General features: G+C 56.0%; 2 protein-coding genes across 2 annotated transcripts; both read left to right on the forward strand.

Annotated features, from left to right (window-relative positions):
* Window positions 1-1,904: 1,904 nt before the first annotated feature.
* On the forward strand, window positions 1,905-2,762 carry B0H18DRAFT_876773 (uncharacterized protein; the record flags this gene model as incomplete). Its single annotated transcript, XM_048040513.1, has 2 exons — window positions 1,905-2,048; window positions 2,100-2,762. Coding segments are annotated over 2 exons (807 nt in total), but the record flags the coding sequence as incomplete, so codon positions are not given.
* A 4,270-nt stretch (window positions 2,763-7,032) lies between these two features.
* Window positions 7,033-8,130, forward strand: B0H18DRAFT_360408 (uncharacterized protein). Its single transcript, XM_048037755.1, has 2 exons — window positions 7,033-7,284; window positions 7,334-8,130. Exons 1-2 carry the CDS (start codon window positions 7,100-7,102, stop codon window positions 8,025-8,027), a joined length of 879 nt encoding a protein of 292 aa, XP_047893398.1. The 5' UTR covers window positions 7,033-7,099; the 3' UTR covers window positions 8,028-8,130.
* The last annotated feature ends 2,845 nt before the right edge of the window (window positions 8,131-10,975 follow it).

A 10,975-nucleotide genomic window follows, 5' to 3' on the forward strand; every position in this document is an offset into this window, starting at 1 on the left:
CACCCTCTCAATCGCTCCTTACGGACTCAATAGGTGGACATTGGAGTCATGACATAACCTCAGAGCCACACACTCGAGGCTTTGGCCACAGAAACACGGACACGAGTTTTTTTGTTCGACCGTGACGTGAGTGACCCCCGACACATCGCTGGCGGCCATTTCTCGCTCACGTCTGCGATTCCTCAGGCCTCAGCGGAGTCAGCGCTTCAGCAAGCAATTTGAACGGCCAGACGGAGACTTCGTATGTGGGACACTTGCAAAATCGGCGAACGTGCACCGTGCCACCAAATGAGTCATAGTTTACTATGTAGGTTCTTTCTACGCATCTGCATCAGGGCCCCGATGGTGCGTCGCCGCCCGATGAACACGAACGTTCTCGCCCTTTGCCAACAGACGTCCAAGCGGATGACACGCACCAAGGAAGCCTCATAACAGTGCTCGTGTCTTGAGATCTGCGCCGCGGGCATAAATGTCGCTGTGAAGGCACTGACAGGTGTTCCGACAGGCGTGTGGCTGTCTTATTCCTGGCCGACGGGCAAGTGGTACCCCGCCGCACAAGCCTACTGCTGTTGGGGTGCTGCCCGACATATTGGCGGGGAGCATGACTGGTGGGTTATGCGCATTTCTTTGTGATGGGCCAGTCAGGTCAAACTCAGTGCTATGGCGCTAGGCCCCAATGTGGGCCTTAATCCACCTCGCCTCCTTGTGGATACATGGCCCCTGCGAAGTCAACGTGTGCAACGGGGACACTTTACTGTCGCTGAATGAACCGACTCTAGCGGGCTCTCGTCGATGATGGTAGGCATGCTCCTCAGTGTTTGTTGCGCGTTGACGAAGACCACGCACAGGCTTCCGTATGCCTTGGTCCCATCATAGTTTCCCTGTAAGTAGGTACAACATTGCTCCCGGAACTGGATAATACGCAACGGCGTCGCGATATCATTACGCAATCTACGGCATGTACCTTCCTTCTCGTGTTACTCTGCGGGCCTGCCTGCATCCTTGCCGACCCAATGCTCAGCGGTGTTCATGTCCATTGAGCACCACAGTGTGGGACTCGGTGGCGTACGTGAGGCCTCGTGTTAGCAATGTTCAGCCATCCTCGGTGTGCCTCAAGTTCTACGGATGGCTTTGAATTGTCGCGTGTCCCCCGCCTTGAGCTACATAAGGTTGTGCGTCCTCGTCCACCATACGTAGCTAGCTATCTGCCTCCTCTCCTCGTCCACTCGCTCTCTTCGCTCTGTTGCATCTCTATACGATAGACTGAGCAGTGATCACCATCCGACGCTATGACCACGGGCCCACTCGAGGTACGCACCGTTGTTCTTCGCTGGCCCAACAGCCTGAGGAAAGCTGATTGTACCTATTGTATTCGTGGTAGGAACCTCCGGTGCACTCGATTCCCGAAGAGAACGCAAAGATTTCCGACCTCAATGCTACATCGTCGCCAAATAATGCCATCCGTCGAACGGGCTCTGGCGACAATAGCGGCTCTGGAGCCGAGTTGTCAGTAAGCATAAGCAGAATTGAACAGCAAACGGGATCACCTACCTGTATACACAGGCATCCAACGCGGTCGGCGCAAGCATTACGGGAGCCTCCTCGTCGCCCCATGGCACTACGCCTGCACCTCCGAATCCCGATTTGGTGGGCGTGATCAGTCATTATCTAACTGCGTGTCAAGGTCTGACATACGCCAAAAGGGTTCGAACGGGCGGTCGGATGCCAGTGGAACGAAGCATCCGTCTGAGTCGGCAGACCACTCGGCAAAGGATGTAATAACGGCGTCGGAAATGGAGACCGTTCTGACCAAAGTCTTCGAGAAGTTTATGACGCCGCGTGAGCCGCAAAGGCCGTCCGCCGTGATGGATGAAACTGCCTTGCTCAAAGTATTCGAGAAGTTCATGAAGCCGCGAGACCCGCAGACTGCGCCAGACGCGTGGTTGAAGCTGGCAGATACAGCGTGGGCCTACGAGAAGGACCGTGTCGAACGATGGCGGAATGAAATCAATACACTTCTCGTCTTTGTAAGTCACGTTCACGCCTTCGTTCTAGTGTTCTGGGGAAGAGCAACCGAGATGACAATGATCCCCCTGTAGGCTGGCTTGTTTTCCGCCGTCCTCACTGCGTTCGTGGTTCCGTACTATGCCGTTCTGCTGCCGGCACCCGACTTCAACACCGTCATCCTCGAGCTCATATCCGCGCAACTCGGTAACACGGCTACGAACGCCGTCGTCGCGGCCGCCAGCTCCTCGAATTCGGTGCTGATGCCGAAGGTTCTTGCAAATTCCTCATCCACAAGCTTCTCCTCGCCACCCGCTGCACCCCGTTGGATCGCCTCGTTGTGGTTCGTCGCCCTAATCTTCAGTCTCAGCGCGGCGTCGGTAGCTTTAGCCGTGAACCAATGGTTGAACTTCCACGCGACGGAGCAAGCTGGCCTGCAAGACGCATCCCAGAAGGTCTGGACGTGGCAACTCCGTAGGCATGCACTGGACAAGTGGCAAGTGGAATACATTGCCAGTATCCTTCCGTTTCTCCTTCAGGTGGCCCTCGTTCTCTTCTTCATTGGGATTGTGGGTTACCTCTGGGAGCTTGGCTTCGACATCGCTATTCCGAGCACGATCGGCGTCGGCGTCCTGCTTCTATTTCTAGTTGTCACTTCCGTGTCACCCGCATTGGTCGTTTACAGTCCCTACAAGTCACCCCAAGCATGGTGGATATGCGAGGCTTGCAGGCGGATGCGGTGGGCAGTCTACTGGACACCCTTGCAATTATGCCACATAACCCTCGTCCTTCTGGGGATTGGACGTCCGACTACGGATTCATCTTTTCGCGCGGATGGCATATACCAATGGATGGAGAGTAATCTCCTCAGACCCCTCGCTCAACGCGAAGCACACGTCCGCGTGTTGACGGAGGCATGTGACTGGCAGGCACATGAGCAATTATGCCTGGATAACTGGACAGCCCGCAGTGAAGAAAAGTCACTACTTACGGACATCTATTCTATTGCAGACGACACAGACGTCCTTCGCGCCATGGCCACTTGTGTGCGAGCGATGCCTACCGCCAGAGCAATCAAAGCTGTGACAGGAATCAGCCAAACTGTTTTCGATGCCTTGTCAAAACGACAACTTGAAGATCCGGGTTCAGGGGCATCCGGGCCCTTTACGTCATCTGGTAGCCGGCTGCAATCTGATGTTTTGGACAGCACCTCCACGGCTTTGATAGGTCGCATGGTGCTGGACACGTTCACTCGCGCGCATACCGAACTTGATGACAGTCCCCTTGACTTGGACTCAAACCGTTGCTTAGCTGGACTGATCCGCGCTATGCCTCTCGCCGATGGAACCAAGGCCTGCATGATTTTGTTGCAACATTTACATGATGGTCAACAGTCCACAAAACATCAAAGAGCCACTTCGGATGTTATACAAAACATCTATGTGACAATTGATCTCCTTGCAGAGGATCAGTCACGGTGGCACTATTCCCGCGATGACACAATGCAGAAGGCGAAACCATACGACTGTGCACCACGTACCGAGCTCTATTGTCTGCGCGACGTCCAAGGTAAGTCAAACATCCGTTTCAATCGCAAGGGGCCCGGGCATACTAAGCTGAAGTTTGGCATAGGCTGGGAATGTATGCAGACTGCACTCACGGCGGTATACGCACACCATGACCCTGTGTCCACCATCCAAATCACGACAACCGTTCTGGCGATATGCATGATGTCTGTCAAAAAGGAGCAGACATTGCCAGCCGAGCCGTCGAGGGGAACTTACCTGGCTGACATGCTCCACCGATTCGACGACCACTTGGCTACCGTCTGCCGAAAGGAGCTGCATGATGCTATAAAACAGCTTCCTTCCACGGCCATATACAGGCTCGATTGGGTGTTGGATTGCATGACCGACTGGGACATCTATTGGTCCTTGAGTGCGACCGATATTCACCGGCGCCGGAACGTCATGACGTCCACAAACCACATCGCGCGGCGACTCCAATGGTTGCTGCAATGCAATGTATGGACACCGCCAGGGACGGTCCAAGGATTCCGCTTTGGCTTGCAAAGCTGTGTGGATTGGACACAACGGCGTCTTGGGATAGACCCGGAAAGTGTGTCAGTCGTCTTCGCCACTCATAATCATAATATGAAGACACATTGACACTTACAACAGGAAAGGATGGCTCGAATGTGCTCCAGATCACCGGGCCCAGAGCGAAGGCGATCAACAGGTCGACACACCGCACGCGGCCGACCCAGGGCCTACATTGGAAACTGGGGACAAGCAGGAGCGGCTGGCGCCGCGAACGGACAGTCCGATACGACTCATAATGCAGTTCATGTAAGCGGTGAACCTTGCACTCCTGTTGTGTAATCGTCGCTGATTTTGTGCCCAGCCGTAGCATCCGACGCGGATTTAGGCGGGCTGCCGCTCAGGAACTTGGACACGACGCTGAGATGGGGGACATAGGAGCCGCTTCGAACGCAGCACCAGATGGACCCGGTGCGGCGGACATTGCACCGCCAGCCGTCAGCAGAGCCACGCCAGCGAACGCTACGATACTCGATGAGTCGCCGCAAGAGCAAGATGCTGCCCGGCGGACTGGGCCAGCGCAGCTACTAAATACTACCGAAACGGCGCATGTAGATGGCTCGGATACCGCATCTGCAGTAGTGGAGGAAGGCACGTCCACGAACACAGGTCGTCAGGACGGACGAGTCGTAGGCGCGATCGAGCACGCAGATGAACGTCAAGGTGGCGACGCGCGTCCGAGGCACTCAGGGCAGAAGGGATTGGCTGCACCGGGTGACGTACCTACACAACAGTCCGAGTCGCACCATGAGTCAGGCAGCCAGAATGCGAACAGCGGCTGATGACGAAGAGGGGAGATGGTAGTATCGACATGTACGTCGTGCGTTACTGGATAGACCATCGTCGCCGAATGCTGACGTCCACCGCAGGCGGACAGTTTGAGCCGATTCTTGACGATCAGTGACCGATAATAGACGAGTCTCTCGGTGCACGGACGATGTCTTTCATTGCAAGGACTGATATATTAAGCTCGTTACAGCTGTTCGTGATCGTCTGCAAAGCTATGGTCTCGGAGTTTCCATACGTACAGGCTTACTGGGTGTGCTCTACGATACATGTGTTCGCCGACCGGATTGCCTGGAGCCTCCGCAAACGGGGCTTGCTTCCCAATATCTGTATTTGATGTGTACTAGTTCGTTCGGTGCGATTGCCTCCCGTACGTCTATTTGCTATTTCTGCTGGACTGTCGCATATCAATATAACACGCCATGTTCCGTCGAAAAGTCTGCGACAGGCGAGGGCGGATATAAGTGGAAGGATTATTTGTGAGTTCCGAACATACTTCGCGATAAACGTTACAATCTGTGAGCTGGCAGCGTATGAGGTGCTTGTCGTCATCATGGCCACGTCCTGTCAGAATAAGTGCTAAGTCGGACATCTCGAGTGCATAGCAACGGAAGGAGACTTACCTCACCGACGATCGAGGCTGTCGAGGGAGGTTCACTCGAAGGAGTGAGGCGAATCTCCATGTTGAGGGCAGTCCCTAGACTACTCCGACCCGTACGCAGACGACCCGAATGCCGCACGCCGAGTAGCTGAGCACAGCGCAAACGCGGACAAAGGCCCTCAGGACGGACTTGGAGGCACGATCGAGGACTCGGACGAACATCGGGGTGGCGACACAGGTCAGGAGGATTGGTTGGCACCGGAGATGTACCTGCGCAGCCCGAGTCGCATTCCGAGTCGCCCAGCCAGAACGAGAGCAGCGGCTGAGGAAGAAAAGGTAGGATGGCGGTTTGACGCGTACGTCTTGCAATGCTTAAAGATCATCGTCGCTACGTGCTGACGCTGTTTCTTTGGATGCAGCGACGGGGGGGAGGGGGGGATCGACGACCCATAGTCCACGAACCTCTCACTGGCAATACACGAATGTCCTTTGTCTTGCGCTTCCTGATATGTCGTATGCTCTTGTTGTCGTGAGAGTTGGTTCAAGTTCATCGCGTTGCTCTACGAGTCGAGCCTCGTCCGACCGCCGATCTCGACCTTCTGCGTGTCCTGGACGGATAGATCCCTGTTGGCGGCGTAAAATGTCACATCCACACACCCGATATTCGCAGCACGCGATGTAATCGGTCCTATATGCTGACGTGGGCTGCTGGTGTTCTGCGGAGGAGCGATGAGTGGTCGGGTACAACCGCCGACTCGATCGACCGGTAAAGATGCAATCTCGGGCGCTTCGCGGACACTAATTTTAGTTCCGCGGTTCGACCGCATGACCGACCACATCCTTCCCTTCACAATGCAAGTCCCTGGACGCTGCGTCGACCTCCCGCACAGCAGCGTCGACTCGGCCAGCGGACGACAACTCGGCCGGGCTCCCCGTATTGGCAGGCCAGCAACGCGAGGACGGACGCGCACGGACAGATGGCGGGAAGATACGCGTGGCACCGTATTCCCTGGGTAAGCATTATATTGAATGCTCAAGCACAACGCTGATTGATCCGTAAGTTAGCTGCAGCCCGTCGCGACTCCCACTTTGTATTGCACCTAACGACCCCTGGATACGTATCGCCTTTGGGTCGCTCTCCCTTTTGCTCTCCCCTCTCGCTCTCCCTTTTGCTCTCCCCTCTCGCTCTCCCAATCTCGCCACCTCTACGCGCTGCCTACGTCGATGCGGGTCAGTTGTAGCACCCGTCGCCAGCGAAGACCGCAACCCATGGGACACGTATATATATTGCCGCCCCGTCCGCTCCAGAGCACGTCCCGTGTTCCTGTACCGGCGCAACACTCTACTGCAACGTTGTCTCGGGAGGACACTCCGCGGACTGCAGTTGCACGCACGAAGCGGAGCAGAACACGTACCGCAGTCCATGCAATTACCGGCGCTGCACGTACAGCAGTACATTAACGAGCTACATCAGCATGGTCAAGTTAGGCTCAGGAGGCGACGTGGACACGAGTAGGACGACGCGAGACGCGGAGGCAAGAACGGGACCCGGCCACGTCGGGCAGTACTTATGCACGTCAGCTCATGCACGGAAGCACCTCGCTGAAGGATGCATGCGCAGGGATCAGCTCGACAAGCACCGAGCGACCTCGGTCGAAAAGTCAGCACGCACCCGCAGAGGATCGAACGGAGGATGAACGTAGCCGGAGCCGGAAGGCTGGGACCGCTGGGTGCGCGCTGCGCGGAAGACGAGCATGGGATGCAAGAGGAAGAGGGCAGTACCGAGCAGAGGAGGTGCGAACGTAGATCGTCTCCTTGTCCACTGCGCGCTCACGAACGGCAGAAACGCGGACGACGGACGTCTTGAAGACTCATCCACACGCACCGCGATCGAGTCCTGCTGGCAGGCGGACGACGAGGCTGCTCTCACTTGGTTATCGACTCTTCGACGTGTGGCGGGGACCGACAGTACGGTCAGCACTGAGCGGTCTTTGCCCGTGAGTGCACCGAGGCTGACGAACTATAACGCCTGCGCTATGAGCTGTAGCCTGTCGCACGCAGCAAGGCCCGCCGCATGCTGGGACACGCCTAATGGTCTGCAGGTTCTTCGTCAAATTGTACGGCGCAATGCTGCCCAAACGGCGTCCGCCTCCTTGATAAACGTTAACATCGAGGTGCAGGACGACGTGATGTCCACGTCTAGTTTGATCGTTTGCACCGAACTGGCACCCCAAGCTCGCTCGATCGAGCGACCTACGCGGCGACCCGGGCCTCCCGCGTTGCATTCATGGGAACACATGTGTTCTTGTGGGCATGTCATGCTGGTACGTGTATGGGGTGTCGCAGAAGGTCTCCCTGCTCCGAGTGAACGAGCCGGTCTCCTGAGGCGAGCGATCGAACCGTGCGAGGCTCCCCTTCGTCCTGACAAGGCGTCCCCGAGACGAGCCCAACACAGACTTTGTGTATGGGAGCTGCCCAATGAGCGAGGATCAGGACAGTCCGCCTTGTTGCTTACTCGAGTAGCGAACCGGTCGTAACCCATGACCGTGTACATACATGCGTCATCGACTGACTACAAGCGACAGTACTACAGGTACTACTACGTAGTCGAGTCTTCCTGTAACTAGGCCTGTTCCTTGACCAATATATTTGTTATGAGCTGTCTGGGCAACCGGAATGGATTCACCGACGATCAAGTTGAGAGTACAGCAATGAAATCTAGAAGGTACTGCAACGGTGTGAATTACGCAGTCAGCGAACGACGAGAGTCCGTATACACCTGACAAGTCTGGGTCGGTTGAGAGGTAGTTGACCATGTCTTGTACTGTTGACCATCGAGATCGCATATATTGTACGCATCACGATTGATTACTCACGGTATCTGCTCAGAAGATGTCAGTATGTCACTGTAGGGTAAAATGCATACCTTCGCATACACGGAATCCAAGGGGCACGTTTGAAGTTGTCCGCCGCCGGGACCGCGCGTGCCCTGCTTGAAATCTGACAGGAGCGCATCCTGTTCGGACTGTCTTGGGTATGTAGCTAGGCGATGTACTACCGACCTGACAATCTGTCAGAGTGTGGAGCCGCTAGAGCGTCGGAATCGCGCATACTACCCTCCTTCAGATTCTCAGATCCTGCGCACCAGGACCCTCCGCCGGACCGACCATACTAGCACATAAGCACGAAGGATTAGTACTCCAGCACCATACAGCGAGAGAGGTGACAACATAAGTACCTTCGGGCGGTACTTATACGAAGCCGCAATCGAGGTTGGCCGCCGGAATCGCGCATACCCTGCCGACCAAGCTCGACGCTGACCGTGTTTGCATCATGGTATGTGCATTCCGACCATACATTTCGGCAGCCGGCCCTCTCCTTGCACCGCGTTCACCTAGAATACAGGAACAGCAAGAGCAGCGACAGTGGGTCGTCATTACATGCTCCTGCTCGACCCATACGTGGCGGCGCGGCGTACTGGGTCCTGGGTCCGGTGTTGACGCACGCATATAACCATCGGGTCGATGAAAACTACCCCGTCCACGCCGCGGACATGCACTTGCTTGAATTGTTGCACGCCCTAGCTCCTCCACTCTCTCATCAAGAAGTTCAAACATAATTTATTAGGTGTATTGCTGTTACGTACTACTTTGGGTGTGACAACTGAATCTTCGCTCCAAAGGTCTGGAGGCGGCAGTTATGTAGCCCTTACGACTTTACGAGATGGTGACCTCCGATGTCTTCCTGATCCCGTCATCGCCAGTAGCTTCCGCCCGGTTAGTCTCGACTATACAATACATCATTGGTCATATACATAGCAGATCCACGCACCCAGGCATGATACTCGCGAAGTCGTTAGCCCGGCTGACAACGATCGAGGGAGGGCGGGCGCGTCACGTCGACCATATGACAACCTAGAAGAAGCTAGTGCAGTGCATGTTAGACATTGGTACTGTCGCCGTACAGCCGCGTCCTGTCTGGCTCTGACACTCCCCTGTCACGGTGGTAGACAACCCCTCGCTTGTGACGCAGGCAGCGACGTAGCGACGCCATCCGCGGGCAATGTCGGTATGTGCGATTCGACCGACATAGGTGCGAAATTGTGCTCGAGAAACCACCATTCGGCGAGGGACCCTATCCTTGATTTGGCGGAGCATAACAGTCGTCAGGCGGGTGGAAGGAGGATGGATGCGTAGTGCATGGTCGGCGCAAGCTGCGTTCTGACGCGAGATAGAAGCGCGCAGGATCCGGAGATCAACATAGAAGTCTCCGAGACCTCACGTCTCCCTGCGTGGCGGTGGATACGGTGCCTCCACAGGTCAAATGGATCGAGGCGAGGCTGCTAGCGGTGCAACAGGCATTGGACGCGGCTCGCCATCGTCATGGGCTCGGCCTGACGCAGTATTCTACAGTTCGGCGTCCCGGGCACATGGCAACAGAAGGAAACTCACCTCTCGACAATCGAAGCTATGGTGAGAGGTCCTTTCAAGCGCATAGGGTAGGGCCCCGCTCACACGCCTGACGAGAGCGCGATGCGGTCTTCAAGACTACACCACTCGATTACGCTCGTACTTGGTCATACTTGCTGGATGACCAGTAAGTTGACGGATTGGCAGGGCGGTGTCTGTCGAGTCGAGGGCTGGCACGTAAAGTACGCGAGTGGTGGCCAAAGGGAGCGTAGCAATGAGCTCGGGCGCGGCGCTTCCACCGGCCGAGCAGCTGAACGCTGTGTAGATGTCACAGCGTAGGAGACACCTGGCGTAGCTCGTCGTTGTCGTGGGCACGTCCTGGTACAGTAGAGAAAGCATTGAGTCGGATGTCGCGGGTACACGACAATGGAAGATGACTCACCTCGTGATTCGAGGAGTATGTGTATCTCCATCACCGTCATCGCACTTACAATTGCAGTGCGTAGCCGAGCGAAGGATGGTAGAACGGGTGCAGTCCGGACCATCTTGGAATATAACCCGGAAGATAACCAGCAGAAGCGGAGTCACAGAGCACAGTGCACGGTACCGGAGTGTAGTCGCGCGCAATAGCGGGACTACTAGGGAGTGTGTCTGCGACCGATTCTTGGCAGACCGAGGAATAGATGTGGAGGAAGAACGTAAGATGAGTGTCTCGACAGGTATGCGCTGATGTGATTCCCGTCCGACGGGCTAGTAGTATCCTGCCCCACGATCCGAGCTTAGGCCACAACGCGGCGGGGAACAAGGCCGTATATGCCTTCCACGAACGTGAGGTTCTTGGACCAGGTCACTGAGAGTGGACGAGCGCACCATGCCCGAGCTGAAAGTTGAATCCGTATTACCCAGTATACGCCAGACGAAGACGAGCGACAGATGGAATAGTAAGCACCAATCGCCGCGCAACCTCGCCTCACGCAGCCACGGAAGATTCTCGCTTCTCGCGGCACGGCAACACGCGTCCCTTGTGCAGCCGACAAACTGGCGAAGGCATCGATCAGCAAAGACGAGCGACATAG

The sequence above is a fragment of the Fomitopsis serialis genome, assembly GCF_022376445.1.
Source record: "Fomitopsis serialis strain Sig1Antser10 chromosome Unknown B0H18scaffold_33, whole genome shotgun sequence".
NCBI classification, from domain to species: domain Eukaryota; kingdom Fungi; phylum Basidiomycota; class Agaricomycetes; order Polyporales; family Fomitopsidaceae; genus Fomitopsis; species Fomitopsis serialis.